The 19548-nt window shown below is 47.6% G+C and overlaps 1 protein-coding gene across 1 annotated transcript; it reads left to right on the top strand.

Moving 5' to 3' along the window:
* Nucleotides 1–14268: 14268 nt before the first annotated feature.
* DCUN1D3 (DCN1, defective in cullin neddylation 1, domain containing 3) lies at nt 14269–17235 on the top strand. The gene is given in 2 exon segments (XM_006878350.1): nt 14269–14699; nt 16749–17235. Coding segments are annotated over 2 exon segments (918 nt in total).
* The last annotated feature ends 2313 nt before the right edge of the window (nt 17236–19548 follow it).

Here is a 19548-nt window from a genome sequence, read left to right as displayed (position 1 = left end):
TGGCTACCTAAAATGAGGGGGTGATAAAGCACAAGGTTTCAAGAGGAAGATTAGTTTAAGAGTGTGTGGGAGGAAGGTAGAGTCCCCACTGAATAGTTTTCATCTTGTATAGATGGGTCTGGTAAAAGAGATGGGGGTAAGATTCTTAAGATTCAATAGTGAGTAATTGTTATAGCTAATTGTGACTGTCACATTTGTAAAGGTAGATGTTTTTTAACAAAAATGGGTGAGCAGTTAATCTTACAGTCCAGAAACAGAGGACCCTAGGACCATCAAGGGAGAATAGCACAAGTGGAATGCAGTACCTTATTCAGAGAAGTAGCAATGCCAGAGACAGAGGCAGAGATGGGGCCATGGAGAGAGGGAGCAGCTGAGGACTCTAGATTCATGGAAGAGAGGGACTGAGAGATAGCAGCCAGGAGGCAGACTTGCAGAATGTGCCCTTTGGTGGTATTAATTATTATATATGCCTGAGTGTTTAAAAAAAAGAGAGAGCTAAAATGAATTGTGTTGTCAGGTGCCATCGAGTTGGAACCGACTCATAGCGACCCCATGCACAGCAGAACGAAACAATGTTCGATCCTGGGTCAACCTCACTACCGCTGCCACACTTGAGTCCATCAGTGATGCCACCTGGCTGATCCATCTCGTTGGGGGTCTTCCTCTTTTTCTTTGACCCTCCACCCTACCCAGCATGACATCCTTCTCCAGCGATTGTTTCCTCCAGACAATATGTCCAAAGTAGGAGAGACGAAGCTTAGCCATCCTGGCCTCCAAGGAGCACTCTGGCTGCACTTCTTCCAAAACAGATTTATTGGTTCTTTTGGCAGTCCATGGCACTTTCAGTATTCTCCTCCAACACCACAACTCAAAGGCATCAATTCTTCTACGATCCTCCTTATTCACTGTCCAGCTTTCTCTCTATTCATTTTCGCAAAATGAATAGAGAGAAATAAATCCATGGAGGGGATTATAATCATTGTAATGAAACAGGTGTATGATTTGTTGAATGTAATACTGATGATTTGCCCTGTTAACTTACACTCAATTCACAATTAAAAAAAAAAAAAAAAAGTGACACCAGAGATGAAGTGTTTAGCAGGCATGCCATTTTTATCCAGTTCCTTGGAGCGCAAATCCACAGGTAGAACAAAAGTAAATAGAGCAGCAGCCCACTTTAAAATCCCAGCGCCCTGTAAGGATGCCCACATAAGTGGTTGGTTATATAAGTATTCCAGGTGTTGGTCAGAAAAACAACATGGCCCTCTTTTGTTTATTTTTGTCATGTGGGGTTAAACATATGATGAGGCTTCAAAATGTTCATGGGGAAATTCTGTTACCTTTAAATCCCGTTGTTCCACAAACTGTTCGAAGCCCCCTTGAATAGCTTTCCAACCCAGAGACTAATAAAATTGCTTCATTTGGTATTTGGAAAGTTCTGTTGATGTGGGTATATCTGGCAAGTAGTGTTTGTTCTAGAGGCACTATAGGATAAACAGTGGGTGCCAACTGGTCAGTGGTTCAGACTCACCAGCCACCCCTTGGGGGTCCTGTACAGGGTTGGTATGAGTCAGAATTGACTCATTAGCACTTAATAACGACAACAACAACATCCATTCTAGAAGAAACCCCGGTGGCACAATGGCCAAATGGTTGGCTGCTAACCAAAAGGTTGGCACTTTTAACCTGAAAGTGTGCTCCCATAAGCATTGTTGTTAAGTGCCTTCGAGTCGGTTCCCCATAAGCATTACAGCCTAGGATACCCAATGGGCTAATTCTACTCTGTCTCACAGTCTATGAGTCAGAACTGAGTCGATGGCAAAGACAACTTTGTTCTATCTCACCAGCCCATATGCTGGGTTCAGTCCTCAGACCTTTGTTGGATCTATACTTTTTAGTATATTTGAAGTATGCAGGCTAAGAAACAGTGTGTACACTTTAAAAGGAACAAAAAAATTACTTTGTGCTAGCAATTGGTCTTAGTTATGTGACCTACTGTTATTTTGTAGAAATTTAACCAGTTGGTTTATTGTCTTATAAAAAAATAGTCTCTTTTCTCCCTCCTTCCATCGTCTTTTTCTTCTCTTTTGCCCTTCTGAGATTGGCTGAGGTAGAAAGTCTCAGGTTCCTACCCACCCCTAACTGTGCTTAGCTTGCCACTGCCTTGCATTTTAAGACAAAAAAGTCTTTTTAAAGCATGAAAATAGAAGCAGACGGGTCTAATTTGCTTTGGCAGAGGAAACGGCTTTCCCTCCCAAGTGGCTCTGGGTACGACCTCATCTCCAAAGGTGATCTTTGAAGTCCCAAGTTCCAAATGACAGCGGTCAAACACTCTCAATCTCGCTTCCTTGGGATTTTCACAAGTTGACTTTCTAGGAAGTGGTTTACACATGGACATCACCTATTTTCCATCTTTTTCTCAGGCCGTTGAGTCTGTGGCTACCAGCTGGAATCCAGGGGAGCCTGTGGTCTTGCTCTGAGACTCCCTGGGGGAAGTGGCTTCTGCCAGTACGGCTACTTCAGCTTCTGAGGAATTCGTGTACTTGTGTTCCCTGGCCTTTGGGTGTCTGGCATATATAATAAGAAATAACATGCATCCAAACAGTTCTACAGCTGGGTTAGCAGAATGTTGAAAGGGTCGGTTTCTTCTTGTTGCTATGTAGAGACCCCAGTCCCTGTCAACAGCTGCTTGTTCCTGAATGCAGAGGCTCTCAAGGAAGCCTCGGTTGATCCCAAGTGCCTTGCTGACACTGTATAATGGTGCCAGCATATACCTCCTGGTTTGTAGCTCCTCATCTCACAAGGCTATTCGTTGGATGACAGGCTTCCCCCCTCCCCCTCCCGGCAGCTGCCCAGCATTCCTGTATGTGAGCTTCCTGACCTAGCCAGCTGCAGGGATGAGACAGCTTGCTCTGGTCTGTTTTGCATATGTCAGGGCCCATTTCTGATCCTGCAGAGAGCAAACTAAGGTGGTGAGGGACAGAATAGGCTATGAAACAGTGTTATCTATCACTCTGGCTCACATTGGAGGAGCCCTTCTGCTTTTACTCTCCTTTCAGACTGCTGCTTTTAGTTTTCCTTGACTCTGGTAGGTACAGGCAAGGAGGCATGTGAGCTGTTCACTAAGGAGGCATAGTGCCTATCCTCCGAAGGGCTACATTAGAATTTAGTCTCTTGGGATGCCAAAAGGATGGGCGTCATCTTATGAGACCTTGGAATGACTAGTTCCAACCCCTCACTTCAATGTTAGAATCACAAAATCTCAAAAGAGGTAAAGTGACTTCAAGAACATGTGTTGATCAGGGAGCTCTGGGACCAGAATGGCAAGTTTCCTGACAGTTAATTTAGTGTTTGTGTTCAGTTGTTACTCTGAACTACACGTAGTGTTGATAATGGCTATTTTCCTCTTGGACCATCTCTTAAGTGGAGAGCTACATTCTGGTGCATAGTCATAGCAGAGAAAACTAGCGAGGGCAGCAATGTGGACTCGAGAGTTTACAATCAGTCAGACCACCTGAGTGTGAAGCCCTTTTCCATCATATACTGGCTGTGTGACCTCAGACCAAATCCCTTAACCCCCATTTGTAAACCCTAGTTTTTCCATCTGTAAAACGAAGATGGTGTTGAACCTTGTAGGGCTGTAGTCCACTAATCATCTGTCAGTGTGTCTCACTGGTGGCTTGCGTGTTACTCTGATGCTGGAAGGTATGCCACCCATACTTTGAATGCCAGCAGGTTCACTCATGGTGGACAGATTTCAGCTAAGCTTCCAGACTAAGACAGAATCAGAAGATGTCAGCATGAGGATTAAAATGTCTCTGACCCAAGCCATGGTATTTTCAGTCGCCTCATATGCATGTGAAAGTTGCACAGTGAATAAGGAAGCTCATAGAAGAATTGATGCATTTGAGTTATGGTGTTGGAGAAAAATACTGAAGGTACCATGGACTGCCAGAAGAACAAACAAATGTGTGTAGTGAGAAGTGCAACCAAAATGTTCCTTAGAAGCCAGATGGCCAGACTTCGTTTCTTACTTTGGACATGCTATCAAGTGGGACCAGTGCCTAAAGAAGGACATCATGCTTGGTAGAGTGAAGGGACAGTGAAAAAGAGGAAGACTCTGACCCCTGCCCCGCCCCCAACATGATGGCTTGCCTCAGTAGCAGCAACAGTGGGTTCAAGAGTAGCAGCATTTGTGAGGTGGGGCAGGACAGGGGCTGTTAGGTTCTGTTGTACACAGGGTCGCTGTGAGTCGGAATCGACTTGACGGCACTTAACAGCAAACAGGCTTGTAATGGATTAAATGTGACTATTCAGAGAATCCGTCTCGCTGGGGGGCTTCCTCTTTTTCTCTGACCCCATGGGCTCAAGCATGGTAACGATTGTGAGATTGGCCCAGACTCGGGCAGTGTTTCGTTCTTTTGTGCATTGGGTCACTCTGAGTCAGTACCTATTCGATGGCACCTAACAACGTTCAGATAAAGTCCTAGCACAGTGGTACGATAGACCTAGTAAGTAATAAATGAAAGTATTTAAAAAATATTGTTACTGATATAAATATTTAAATCACTTCTAGGTGTAGATCAACCACATTTGTCCTCTCCCCCTTCCTTCCATTTATGCTACCCACGCACCCTTCTCCGTGTCAGACGTCAGAGTCTTGACAGACCTGGTTTTATTTCCTGGCTTCATACAATAAGCACTGGGCTACAAACCACAAGGTTCCGTGGTTTGAGCCCACCAGCCACTCCTCCAGAGAAAGAAAAGGCTTTCTGTTCCCACAAAGATTTAATAGCCTCGGAAACCCTGTACACAGTTGGTTGCCATGAGTCGGAACTGAATTGAGGTGCTTAACAACAGCAGTAACTGTGTAGTAGTTAAGAAGGCTTCCTTTATTAATGTATAAAAACGAGAGCAGACGATGTCCTTCTCCAGTGACTGGTCTTACCTAGTAACAGGTCCAAAGCAGGGGAGACCTAGTCTTACCGTTCTCACTTCCACAGTGTCCATCACTCAAACTCACTGCTACTATCAAGTCTCCTCTGATTCATAGTGACCCTCTAGGACAGAGACGAGCTGCCCTCTAGGGTTCCTGAGGCTGTCAGTCTATATGAAAACCAATGGCATGGAGCAGCTGGTGGGTTGGAATCGCCAGCCTTTTGGTTTGCAGGCCAACACTTGACCCATTTCATCGGTTGGGCTCCTTTATCATGTCCATCTGAAAACCAAATCAAACACCTTTGAGTCAGTTCTTCCTCATAGCAACCCCAGTGTAGGGTTTCTGAGGCTGTACATCTCCACTGGAACAGAAAGCCTCATCTTTCTCCTTAGGAGCAGCTGCTGGGTGTGAACTGTCAACCTTGTGGTTAGCAGTATAGGGCTTATCCCACAGCCCCTCTAGGTCAGGGCTCCTTTATAGTGTCCATGTTGTTGTTAAGGGCCGTCGAGTCAGTTCTGACTCATAACTACCTCTGTATAAGGTTTCCGAGGAGCAGCTGATGGGTTTGAACCACCGATCTTGAGGTTAGCTGTCCCAGTGCTTATCCAATGCCAGGACAGCAAATACCTAGCATGATTTTATACACGATTAGTCACCAGGAAGGCCCCACCCTGTGAGGAGCCTGACCCTCCCCCCCCCCCCATGTATTCTTGGACAGAAGTACAAGTGAGCGGGGTGAGTGCCATGGTTCCAGCGACTGGTCTGGTTTTTGTTTTGTTTTTGCTAAATAATATTTTATTGTATTTTCAGTGAAAGTTTGCATAGCAAATTTGTTTCCCATGTAACAGTCACTGTACAAATTGTTCAGTGATGTTGGTTATTGGTTATGTTTTTCACAGTGTGCCAATGTTCTCATTAATTCTATCCTAAATGTTTTATTTCCAGTAATCTGGTTTCCTTCCTTTAACACTTCCATCTTTGGTCTAGAGGAATTGTTGACCATCGGGACTAGGATGATTTTAGAAAGGTGTGCATTTACAGGGAATGTTCTTGATTATATAAGCTAATCTGTTACTTAGCTAAAAGGGGACCTCAGGAGATAGTTTGAGTTGTGATTATGAAATATCTCAAGGCACTAGTGTTGGGGAACCCTCTAGTTTCAACTGGTCCGGAAAATCTGGACTTTTTCAGATAAAATTCTAATAGAAGGGGAGAGAAATATCGAACAGAACTTATATGTGACTGGCTTATTTCACTCAGCATGTAAAGCCCATGGTATTATAAATTGTTTCAAGAACTCATCATTTATTATTGCTTGTGCACTATTCCGTTGCCTGTCCACTACAGCTTGTTCCTCCATTGACTTGTTCATTAGTGACCATGTAGGTGGTTTCCATGGTTTTCCTGTTGTGACGAATGCGGCACGGGACGTCTGCTTGTGTTACTGCTGTAGCTCTCCAGGGTCTGGACTTAGGAGTGGGATTGGTGGGCCAGAAGCTAGTTCTATTTCTTGTGTTTTGAGGAAGTGCCTTACAGTTTTCCATAGTGGTTGTGCTATTTACAGCCCCAGGAGTTGTTGCGTTCTTTGGAGCTGTGGGTTAATGCGCTGGACTGCAGTTTTTTGAGCTACAAGGTCGGTGGTTCAAGCTCACCAGCTGCTCTTTGGAAGCCCTATACAGGGTTGCTGTGGGTCGGAACTGACTCGACGGTACTTAATAACAAAACAACTACAACAACAACAACTGTTTTAACAGGAATGAGGTGGTCACTCTTTGCCATTTTGATTGGTACTGGCTAGTGGTAGTAAACAGCTCCTCATGTGTTTGTTGGATGCTTTAATATCCTCTTTGGTAAAGTGTGAGTTCATGCTTTTTCTTATTTTTTAATTGGGTTTTTTGCCTTTTTGTTTGTTGAGTTGTTACAATTTTATATATTTTAGAGATCAAACTTAAGTCCAAAGATTTTTGCCATTCCGTAGGTTGTCTTTGTTTTGTTTTTAGCAGGATTCCTCTAAGGCTTAAGCCGGGAATTAGGAGTCCTGGCTGGACCTGGGGAAACTGAGGCCTGGAACCCGTTGATGAGCTAGGGCAACAGCTATGGTTTCCAGCAGGCTAACTATGTACACTTCAGTTGTAATCATCATAATAGCTATGATATGCAGGTGTGTACCAGGTAGTCTCACTGAATCCTCACAACAGATGACTTCTTAGAGTGAGAAACTTCCGTTCCTTAAGAATTGAAGAGTGAGCCCAGGGCTGAGTTGGGATTTGACGTCAGAGCTGGAGCTGAAACCCTCCTGATTGATGGTGGGAGTGCTCAGCCATCTGGTGGGGCTGACCCCAGGGCATCTTGCCTGCCTGGATCACAGCAGGGCCGTGGGGAGGGCTCCCTTCTTGAGCACTGGACACAGGCAGCTCTCAGTCTTTGCAGTGGCTGCTCTGTGATTGCTGGGGTGTCACTCCTGACTCAGGGCCCAATCCAGGCTGGGCTTTTCCTAGGAGCCGCCCAGCCTGATGGTAAAGGGCGTGGCTTCTCAAGTCACACATACGTAGACTCTGTTGGTTACAGGATGCTGGACAATTCACTTCACTTCTCTGTCTTCACGTGGGGTTGTGGTGAGGATATGTAAGCTAATGTGCATAAATTGCTTAGCAGAGTGCTTGGCACCGTATCAAGTGCTCAATTGTTGATGACCGGAGTCCTGGTATGGCGTTATAAGCACTGGACCGGAAAGTCATTTGAACTGCAAAGGCAGTTCAAACTCACCAGCTGCTCCTTGGAAACAGGGTCACTATGAGTTGGAACTGACTCAGTGACATTTAACAACAGCAACATCATTAGCTATGGGGAGGCGTGGCTTCTCAAGTCAGACATACTTGAGTGGCTCTATAGAATAAGCACTGGACTTTGAGCCACTAGGTCAGTGGTTCAAGGCCACCAGCTGCTCTATGGGAGAGAATTGAGGCCTTCTACTCCTGCCTCTGAAACCTGTAGAGGGTCACTATGAGTTAGAACCAACTTAACAGCACTTAACAACAACAATATCATAAGGTATTAGCCACAGATCCTGGTGTGGTGATGTAGAATAAGCACTAGACTGCTAACTGCTAGGTCTGTGCCTCAAACCCATTAGCTGCTCCTTGGAAACCCTATACAGGGTCTCTGTAAGTCTGAACCAATGTGACAACACTTAACAACCTTTGTCTTAAAATACTTGAAGCGCTGCCAGCCTGGGTACAGCTGGGCACTGGGATCGAGGTTGGAGAAAGCCAAAGAATGGGGTGCACTATAAAGGAGGGACGTGGTTGGGTGTCCATCAGAGATATCAGGTGAATTCACATTCAGAGCTGATGATAGTTTGGGTTGAGACCAGAGTCATCTCTGACCAGAAATGCCTTTGGGTTCATACCACTACTTACCTGAAAACTCAGCTGGAGTGGGGACAGTTCAGAGATGGGACCAGGGTGGAAGGATGGGACCTGACCTGCCGCCACTTGCTGACTGATCAGCTGTCTAAGTAGACTTTCCTCTTCTGTTTCTCATCTACTGGGCACATTAAAGGCCGTCATTCAGGATCCAGCGGGTTCCTTTATGGCATCAGAGATGCTTTTTTGGGGGGAGGGGCTTGGAAATTGGGATTAGGGTCTCTTTGGGAGCCCCATCTGTTATGTTCCCACATCAAGGCTTTGGCACCAAGTTTGGAGGAAGCTGGTATAGGAAGCATGTGTGCGGTGGGGATGGGCTGAGTGGCCTTGGGGTAGGTGGATCAGATGATAGCCAGAACATCCTCCTGACCTTGCTGGGTACCCAGCTTCCCTCAGCGGCAAACCTGGGTGAGTCAGCGTGCCTGGGAATGAGAGTGTCCAGTGTGTGAGCCTGTGGGGTCTGTGGACGTTTAGGCCTTTTGTCTCTTTCCGTAATCTCACTTTTAGACACACAAATCGGGAGACCAGGGCCTCCACGTGGTAGAGTCCCCTTGATTTTGACTTTGAGATCACTCAACTTGAACAGCTGCTTCCTTTGCACACAGCTTTTCCAAGAATTAACCCCTTGCCTTTTAAGTTTTTACTAGTTTGTGTTCCTTGCTTTGTTGTTGTTTGATAGGTGCCATCGAGTCCTTGCTTACTAGCTATATATTCTTAAAACAGGGAAGACTTTTTAAAAACTTGGTTTGGGTCTGTCACCTTCCACACCAAAACCTCACAAAGGTTTGCAGTGTGTGCCTGAAGGTGAAGTGACAGTGTGGGTCTCTCGAGGACGTATACAGACACCTCCTTTTGTCACTGATTCTCTTGGGAGGCAGAGAACAGGACCCCCCCTTGATATGAAAAGTCACCAGGAGCTGCAGGGATGGTTTTGATCTTGATCTTTACCTTGTGCACTCAGAGCTTACTTACTCTTAGAGAATATTTGTTTTGAAGATACCCCCACATTTATTCAGATCTAGCTTAAAGCTCCGACATTCCATAAAAATCACTCCCCTAACCCACCGCCAGCCTGTTGTTGTTCAGTGCCGTGAAGTCAGTTCTGACTCACAGCCACCTTGTATAGGGTTTCTGTTAGGCTATCATTCTTTCCCAGAGCATAAAGCTTCATCTGTTACCCATAGAGAAGCTAGTGGGCTCAAACCTCCAACCTTGTGTTTGAAGTCCTATGCTTATCCTACAGAGCCACCGCACTTCCCACCAGTCCCCTATGAACTTCTAATCTGGCTTACCTTCGTCCATGAAAGCGCCCTAGAGTCAGGCGTTCCCTTGCACAGTTCTCCTGGCTCTTGACTGTCTGTTACACAGTGGTGCTGTTGGGAACTGCCATGAACTGATGGGGAGAGCCCAGGCAGTGAACTGATCCTCCGACTCTTGGTGAGTCCAGGCATGACGACGGACGAGCCAGAGCACTTCCCTGTTCTTGTAGCCATCTCTGTGTTCCTCTGTTGCAGTCCAGCCCTAGTGATCCAGAGGGTTTTCATTGACTGACTTTTGGGCTTTTTTAGATTGCCAGACCTTTCTTTTTAACCTGTCTTAGAGTCCTGGTGTGGTGCTGTTTGAACTGCAAGGTCAGCAGTTCAAGCTCACCAGTCGCTCCTCGGAAACCCTGTATAGGGTCGCTATGGGTCAGATCCAACTTGATGGCACTTAACAACAGCAGTCTGGAAGCTCTGGTAAAACTTGTTTAGCAGCACAACAACACACAAGCCTCCACTTACTGAAGGGTGGTAGCTACACATCAGGTGCATTGGCCAGGATTCAAACCTGGATGCCCTGCATGGAAGGCAAGCATGCTACCATGGAGCCACTACCAGCACCCCACACAATTATTATAGCAGCTGGCAATAGCTTTCCAGTACTGAACTGTAAATGCATCTCCTAGCAGACTGGTTGAGGGGAGAAACACTAAGACTTCAAGTAGACAGTCTGAGAGAAACCATTTCACTTCCAGCTCAGTAATGTCTAGCAATTCTTTCAAAAACACTCTGGTTATATACATACGTAATACATTAATAAAGTACCATGACGAGTTTGTTACGTATCAGCATGGACTTTGCTTTCTCCTCTAGCAAATATCCTACCATTTAGAGATGCAGTCTAGACACCTCAGCCCCTTTTAAAGTAGAGATACGTCCTGGGAGGCCTGAACCTATAGTTCCTATAGTTGATTCACATGTAGTGTGAGCCTGCCTTGTCTTCTGTGTTTGGCCTCACAGAGGCCCTGAGGTAGAGAGGGAGAGAAGCTTGGAGACTGGGATACTTGGCTTAGAGTATGTTGTTCTTTAGTACTGTCGAGTTGGTTCTGATTCATCGCAACCCTGTATAGGATTTCTGAGGAGCGGCTGGTGGGTTTGAACTGCTAACCTTGTGGTTAGCAGTCCGGTGCTGATCCTTCAGACTTGGTGAATGGCTTCTCCGAGGTGGGGAGGAAATGTGGAGAACTCAAAAGGTGCCATCTGCTCTGCTGTTTGTCTGGGGCCCTGATTATAGTCTTGGCCCTCATCTGGGCACAGACAAGTGACTGGAAATTCCCCCTAAGGTGCCTGTAGACTGAAGATGGAGGCTGGAAACTTCGCCCTGATCATGTATATATGGAGTTTGTTTAAGGGATTACTTACTGAAAGGGGGAAGCGCTGAGTGCGGTAGGCCAGACTTGAGTCTCTGCACCCCCAGGTGGAGGCAGAGGTTGTAATAACATGAGTGAACAAAGGTAGCATGGTGCTAGGGCCCCGGACCCCCAAGGCCATCAGCAGGTGTTTCTTAAAAATGACTTAGCAAGCCAGAGCGTAACCATATCCGGCCTTACAAAAGCCTGTTCCCATCCCCCGGCAGTCTACCCTTCAAGGCCGGCTCTCCCACAAGATCCTGAGACCCCTGAGGGGAGCTGTTGGAACTCTGTGGGTGATGATGGCAGCGCTGCTGCCCCCAGAGACCCAGGCCAGTGTAGCATCATAGGCAACTGAACACCGCTGCCCTCTAACCAGGCAAAGGCCAGTGCCCAGCACGAAGCCTCACCAGTGGGAGGGGGATAGGCAAAGCCAGGTGACCACAGAAGACCAGCCAACCGGATGTGTCCAGGGCCCCAGTCTGCTTCTTCATGGTGCTTTTCACATGTCTCACCTGGAGTGTCTGTCACAATGTCCAGAGCCACCCAGCTCTGTAGGGTGACTGTCTTCCTTTGTTGGCTTCTGCAGTTAATACTCCAAAATCGGTCATGGTTTCCATGAAGCCAAGGAAGGGAGCCAAAGTAGTTCAGAGGTAGTCAGTGGAGAAACTCTGCGTGGTCCACCTGACTATTATTTGTTGTTGTTAAGTGCCGTCGAGTCGGTTCCGACCCATAGCGACCCTGTACAGGGTTTCCGAGGGTGTAAATCCTTACGGGAGTAGAAAGCCTCATCTTTCTCCCGCAGAGCGGCTGGTAGTTTCGAACCGCTGACCTTAAGGTTCACAGCCCGATTCGTAACCACTATGCTACCAGAGCGTAACCACTACGCTACCACAGGGTAATTCCCAGGTTTGGGTATGGACTCCCTAACAGTTCTGGCAGCATCGGGCCACCGTAAGGTAGAGTGCCCTATCCAGTTACACAGTACTTGGAGCCCCACACATCCAGTGGCTGCCATTAGGAGCAAGGTAAAGCTCATGTTGTCAGGTTGTTGTTGTTGTTAAGTGCTGTCAAGTCAGTTCCGACCCATAGCAACCCTGTATAGGATTTCTGAGGAGCAGCTGGTGAGCTTGAACCGCCGACCTTGCAGTTCAGATGGCTTTGCAGTCTGGCGCTGTAACCCACAGTGCCACGGTGGGGCTATTTATACTGCGCTCAGGCAGTGGCTTTGGTGCTATTGCCCATTGACTGTAAGATACAGGAGAGTCCAGTCCATTTTCCAGGGCCTTGGAGGGGCCAGGGGAACCCATGGAGTTTTACTTGCTCAATACCTACAGAGAGGAGTTTCCCAGTGCACCCTTTTCCAGTACCATCTCAGAAGTGGTCAACAGCCCTCGCTCCTGTTTGCTTCCACTGAGTGGTGGATATGTCTCCCACAGCAACGTCATCAGGTCAGAGCTGAGACGCCACCCTCCAAGGCCGCCTGCAGCCCCTGAGCAGGGGAGCTGTCCACAGACAGCGTTTGTGGGCGGACTGCATGGAGGCGGAACATGGCAGCCCTGAAGGAAACATACTTAAGGTTGGATAGATAGGTGTCTTAGTAGGTCCTGTGTGGCACTGGACTGCTGACCCTCTCTGTGAGTCGGAACTGACTGGACAGCATTAGCAGTAACACAGTGGCTACAGTAGGCATTGTCCCTGGCTGAGGGTGTCACACAGGCTGCCCAGGGAGGGGTGGCTGTAAGTAGAGTCATCTGGTTGGGTGTCACTTCTTTGCCACACTGTCACTGTCATCCTAGTACAGGTGAGGCATGACTCTGGAGGCCCTTGTGGAGTAGGGCGGTGGGTTGCCATGTGAGGTCAGTCAGTTCCTCTGGGTCCAGAGGGACAAAGCGCCAGTCCTCCTTGGTGGGGTGACCCATGCCAAACGCCGCCAGTAGATGGTTTCACTTCTGGTGCGAGGTCCTAAGGTGTTCAGAGGACTATGCTGTGTTGCTCTGGTAACAACCTGGACAGGTACACTTCTAAAGCTTGTGATATGCCTTATATCCTGGTTGAAAGGGTCAACCCTGGGCTCCAAGTCGGGTACGGGGTCATAAGCCCCAGTAGAAGCTGAATTTATCAACCTCAGCCTCAGGTAACACTGTGGCCTGCCCTGCCAGGGAAACTTTGCCTGAGAATCTGCCTGCTGGCCCATTCCTGGCTATGTCCCCTCAGGTATGTGCTTGAGACTCTGGGGCAGATGCCTTGAGCATCGGCTGCTGACCATGAGGTTCGCAGCCCGATTCATAACCACTACGCTACCAGAGCTCCTTAAAGAGTAGCGGTAGTTAAGTGCCACGGAGTCAATTCTGACCCATAGCAACCCTGTATAGATAGAGGTTCCAAGGAGCAGCTGGTGAGCTTGAACCACCAACCTTGCATTTCACACGACTTTGCAGTCTGACACATTAGTCCACAGCGCCACACCAGGACTCCCCCTAAAGAATTGTTGTTGTTAAGTGCCGGTGAGTCTGTTCCGATCCATAGCGACCCTAAACAGCATTTCCAAGGCTGCAAATCTTTATGGGAGCAGAAAGCCTCATCTTTCTCCTACGGAGCAGCTGATAGTTTTTCGAACTGCTGACCTTGCGGTTCGCATCTTGATTCGTAACCACTGTGCTACCAGAGGTCCTTAAAGAATAGACCAGGTCTAATGCAGATGGCTAGTGAATGAGTACCCTGGTTTTCACTAGCAGCTGCTGCCGAGGAGTGTTCCATTTGGTGTTACTCTCACTATTTCTACCTGCAGCTGGATTTGCCCCACAGTATGTCCACCAAGGGAATGGCCTTGACACCGCTCAGGGTTTTCAGAGATAAGAGTGAACTCTGACCAGTCAGAGCTACTACAGCAGTTTGTTCATCCTTGACCCCCAGTGTACTGTGACTTCTAAGTGGGATCTCTGATCTGTGGGTGAATTCAGCTCCCGTCCCTAGGCTCCACATTCTTCTTACGGAAAAAGAGACTTTGGGAATTCTGACCCCCCAGGGCTGCGGAAGAGGCCTGGTGCGCCAGTGGGCAGTCCCAGGTGGCTAGCATCCGTACCTTGTCTCCCTTGTTCAGAGGTGACTGCTCTCTGCTTCCCCTCCAGGTTGGCTGGCTCCTCTTGCTGATGGCATGTTGAGGCACATGGGCCAGCGGCAGCAAGGGCATCTGATCCCGAGGGGACCACTCTAGAGGCCGGGCCACCAGCACCATGGGCCAGTGTGTCACCAAGTGCAAGAATCCCTCATCAACCTTGGGCAGCAAGAATGGAGACCGTGACCCCAGTGGCAAGTCACACAGTAGGCGGGGCACATGCCACCGTGAGGAACAGGTGCCAGCCTGTGGCAAGCCAGGTGGCGATATCCTCGTCAATGGGACCAAAAAGGCAGAGGCTGCGACTGAAGCCTTCCAGCTGCCAACATCCTCGGGAGATGCAGGGAGGGAGTCCAAGTCCAATGCTGAGGAGTCTTCCTTGCAGAGGTTGGAAGAACTCTTTAGGTGCTACAAGGACGAGTGGGAGGATGCAATTTTGGAGGAAGGCATGGAGCGCTTTTGCAATGAACTGTGTGTCGACCCCACGGAATTTTGAGTGCTGCTCTTGGCTTGGAAGTTCCAGGCTGCTACCATGTGCAAATTCACCAGGTCAGTCCCACATAACTCACGTCACCAGGTTTGTTGTTGTTGTTGTTGTTAAGTGCCGTCGAGTCAGTTCCAGCCCATAGTGACACTATAGGGTTTCTGAGGAGCAGCTGGTGAGCTTGAACCAGGTTAGTCCTACATAGTTCTTGTCACCAGGTTAGCCAAGGAGGAAAGAGAACACCATGGAACACCATGGGGCAGTAGCGCACACTGAGGGTTAAACTGGGTTAGATTCATAGGGGTTTAGGCAAGTCTGTTTTCTTTTTCTGACCACCTTCTTTAAAGCTTGCATTTTTGAGCTAAGTCGTGGTTCTTATCCTGAGACTCTTGTAAGAATTTTACAACTGTCTGCCTGGCTCTACAGCTGACCTACTGAAGAGGAGGAATCTTGAGGCAAACACCCAAGCATTTGTATTTTGTCAAAGGTTCTTATCTGGTTTTCCTGTGTTCCCCAGATTTCTTGTCATAGAATGAGCCTTGGCCTAATTTGTGGATCAGATTTCAGGCCTATCACAGCATTGCCAGGCCACCACTGAGTAAACGGGCCTGGCCTGGCCTACTTCTACCTGAAGCTCAGTGAGCCATTGTCCAGGGCGGGCCCCATGCTGAGCTGCCGTCCTACCCCACTGCAGGTTCAGACTGAACACTGCAATGCCTTTGCTTCCTAGTTTGCTCATTCACTTCCTCCCTATCTATTGTACACCTGTCATGTGCCAAGAAGCTCTGGTAGCAGTGATTAAGCACTCAGCTGCAAATGGACAGGTCTGCGCCTCAAGGCCACCAGCTGTTCCACAGGAGATAAATGAGGCAGTCTGCTCCAGTAAAGGTGGTGGTGGTGATGGTGATTAAATGCCATCGAGTCGGTTCTGACTCATAGTGACCCTGGATAGAGTTTCTTAGGCTATACATCTTCATGGGAGCAGAAAGCCTTGTCTTTCTCCCCCGGAGCAGCTGGTGGGCTGGAATTGCCACCCTTGTAGTTCAGAGTCCAGTTGTGTGTCATGCAGAGCTACCACACTCCCCATCAAGATAACAGCCTTGGGAACACTCTGGAGCAAGCAGCTGGGCTTTGTGCTGTAGGATTGCTTGGAGTTGAAATGGACCCCACAATATGGGTTTGGGTCTCATGTACCAGGAGGGACTGAAGAGCAAACACTGGAGTCAGTGCCTTGGGATACACCCGCGTCTCTGCACAATTCCAGATGCCTTGTTGCATCTTCTAGGTCTTAGCCCTGAGCCAGGCCTTTGTGTCAGTAAGGACAGCAACTGCACTGATCAAGGAGTGGTGGGGCACTGTCTCCGTTGTCCCTGTCGAGGTGGTTTGCAGAGCACTGGCTTATGTCTGAGAAGAACTGACTTAGAGATCCAGCTGTACACTAACCAGTTCATGTGCCCCTGAGTAGAGAGAGTGCCTTCAAGGTCTCAGCAGATCCAGCATGCCCTGAGAAGGTGCTCAGCGTGAGACACTTGGTAAGCTGGAAAGTGTTACACCAATTTAAAAATACAGCTACGATCTTTTTTTTTAAATAGAATTTTAACTGGCGATAGAGTTCTCTAGCACCTGTTCTTTAGTCCTGACTCTTTAGTTCCAAAGCTCTCTGGCTGTAATAATTCCAAAATTACACCCCAGACAAACAACCATGAAGAACCAAAGGGAAGCAGGAAGACTGGTGTCCTGGGGGAGAAAGAGTCAGCCGCTTAATCTCTGCTGCAGAACGGGAGCAGGACACGAGTAAGAGACTTTGTAGTCCCAATTCTGGGAGGATGAATGAACTATTGTTTGCCATCTGCCTACTGCGGGCCCACGGACCAGGCACAGCTAGAGGCACTTAGCGTATTATATTAACTTGTTGAGTCCTTACCCAAACCCGAGGAACTCTTATTCTCACCAGATGACAGATGAGGAAACAGGACTAATTAGTGCTGGAGTTGGAATTCAAATTGAGGCGGATCTGCCCCAAACCCGTGCTCTTAATTACTATACTGTTGCCTCACAGGGAGTGATGGTGTTTGCCATGTGTACTCATTGTGCCCTCTTCCTTCCTGTTGCAGGAAAGAGTTTTTTGATGGCTGCAAAGCAATAAGTGCTGACAGCATTGATGGGATCTGTGCACGGTTCCCCAGCCTCTTAATAGAAGCCAAACAAGAGGAGAAATTCAAGGATCTCTACCGGTTTACGTTTCAGTTTGGCCTGGATTCTGAAGAGGGGCAGCGGTCGCTGCATCGGGAAATAGCCATTGCCCTGTGGAAACTAGTCTTTACCCAGAACAATCCTCCCGTATTGGACCAATGGTTACACTTCCTAACAGAGAACCCTTCGGGGATCAAGGGCATTTCCCGGGATACTTGGAACATGTTCCTTAACTTCACTCAGGTGATTGGTCCTGACCTCAGCAACTACAGTGAAGATGAGGCCTGGCCAAGTCTCTTTGACACCTTTGTGGAGTGGGAAACGGAGCGTCGGAAAAGAGAAGAAGGAGAAGGGAGCAGCCTGCTCAGCTCAGGGCCCGAGGGCTTGTGCCCGGAGGAGCAGACTTAGCGGCTCTGCGCCACAAGCGGTTGTAAGGATCTGCCCGCTGCCCTGCAGCCCACCAAGGAAGTGGACCTTTCTGGAAGTAACTGAAGATCCGGATATTTTCTACTTTACACCTTTCTCTGCCTTGTATTTGAAAGGGCTCTAAAATGCTGTATCATGTTTTAGGCACTTTCTTCATTTTTCGGTTATTTTGGCTGTTTCTTTCAGTGGGGGTCCCCCAAAAGATCTGAAGCTGGCTACATGTTGTGTATCTTTTTTTGAAGCCTGCCATTTCTTGCACAAATTAGACATGTGTTTGTTGGGTGGGGGAGGGTGTGGAGCAGGGCGGGGCTGCGTTCCCACAACCAGGGGGTGCAATGCCAGGTCTCAGTTTGGCATCTTTGGTTTTTCAGGGCAGGTCTGTACTTTGTGTAGTGCTGTTTACATGGTTGAATTTTGGTTGTAATAATTATTTTGAAAGGTTTACCAGAGTTGAATAGCAGTGTTAACCACGTTGCATTAATTCCCAGACAATTGTAAGCTCTTGTGGGGGAGCCCAGGCCAGCTGAGAGCTTTTGTAGTCTGCTGACAACCCCCATTTCAGCTCATTTATCTAAAACCCTTGTTTCCCTCACTTCTTGCTCATTCCTTCTCTGACCGATTGCATTTCATGTTGAGTTTCCCGTCACCATGCTGCCCTGCCAGCCAAGTGAGCAGTTGTGTGTTTCCACACCTTGTACTGAGAACCACTTACGTATTGAATGCAGAGAAAGCAGCGCTACCTCAGTTTTGCTGGACGGAGACGTCTTTTGTTAATTTTTCTTTCTTTGATGAAGTTCCTGTATTTTCATGTTGTAAGTGAAAATACTTTTTTCCTTTTTTTGTTCGTTTGCCTTGGAGCCAAAGTTTCTGTTCCTGGTGGTTGGAAAACTACGCCTGCCGGCCAGCTGAATTTAAAATCAAAAAACAAAAACTGTGGTATGGAGCTCTGCTTGAAATTAAAAAAAATTTTTTTTTGAGTATCATCAGCTTACTTGTCTGGCAAGTGCAGAAGCCTGGGGCTGGCCTGAGCTCTGCCAAACAAATGGAAAAGCGGATTGACTAGTTGAGCGTGTGCCCTTTCCCTGTTGCTGCACCGTGTCGTCACACCGAAGCCCCAGGAGTTATTTATTACCTGTTTTGTTGATGTCAGACTCACACGGGGTAATGTGATGACTGTTGAAGTTTACATGAGCCTCCTCCCCTCCCCCTCCCCAAATATGCATATATACATATATAACATATGTATATATTTTACCTATATAAAATATATATATACACATATATGTATTGATAGTCCACTGTTTCTTTGTCTGCTAAAACTGGCCATATAAGAGGGAGCTGCCTTCAATAGTAAGAAGAGTACCAGGGAACACCAGAATGAAGGTGGCTTTTGAATCTGGATCTGACCTCCGTCTTCACTAACGAGGAGGTTCATTTTCTTAGCCTTTGCCTCACAAGAGGGAGTGCCTGGTACCCCAGACTCCTTAAGCAATCGTTCCATAAGGCCAGCTCTGGCCAAACTGCCACAAAAGGGCCTGAGGAGCTGACTCTGGTCTTAACCTGGTCTCAGTAGAGGGTTCTCTTTTTCCTCGTTATTTTTTCCTTTTATTTTAAAAAATAGCTCCTCAAAATACTGTACTGCGTGGCAGGAACTTAACACTGTTCCACTTCTGACACTTGGGGACAGATTGAAAAGGGAATCTTTTAAATAAAATCTTACAGAAATGTTTATACTAATGAGGTAATGAGAATTTTGTCTCTTCAGTATTGAGTGTTCTCTCCTCCCTCCCCTGGGGTGTATGTTTCTCAGCCTGAGCAGGAACTGCCCATTGTAAGTTCTTTTATCCTTACAACTTGAGGCTCCCATCTTTGCAAAGATGATTACTTTAAGAAGTTTCTGCAGTCGTTTTTCTGAAATTGACATAGAGAATGTACTTGGAATTTGAATTTTTAAAAAAAGAAAAAATCCTAACCAGTTGTCCCACCCTTCTTGAAGGGAAATGTTTAAGATCAGCCACAAGGTTAGGTTACCAGTACTGCTGGGAAGTCGAGAGGGCGTCTCAGGCCAGGTTCCTCGCTTTGTTCTAGCTGAATCAGACTTGATGTCCACCATTTGCGAGAGTCTGCGGGCCCCAGCAGGCTCTGTGGGCTCAACTCTAGAATCAGGGCACCAAACTGAGGTCCTAAAGAGACTCCTTGTCATCTAGCCAGTCTGCAGCCCCTAGTTCTCCCACTTCTGGACTGGCCAGAGGTTGAAGGAGGGAAACGCAGGCTGCTTCCTGATGGGCAAGGTTC

The sequence above is a fragment of the Chrysochloris asiatica genome, unplaced genomic scaffold (assembly GCF_000296735.1).
Source record: "Chrysochloris asiatica unplaced genomic scaffold, ChrAsi1.0 scaffold00348, whole genome shotgun sequence".
Classification (NCBI taxonomy): domain Eukaryota; kingdom Metazoa; phylum Chordata; class Mammalia; order Afrosoricida; family Chrysochloridae; genus Chrysochloris; species Chrysochloris asiatica.
This window is presented reverse-complemented; position numbering and strand designations above follow the sequence as displayed.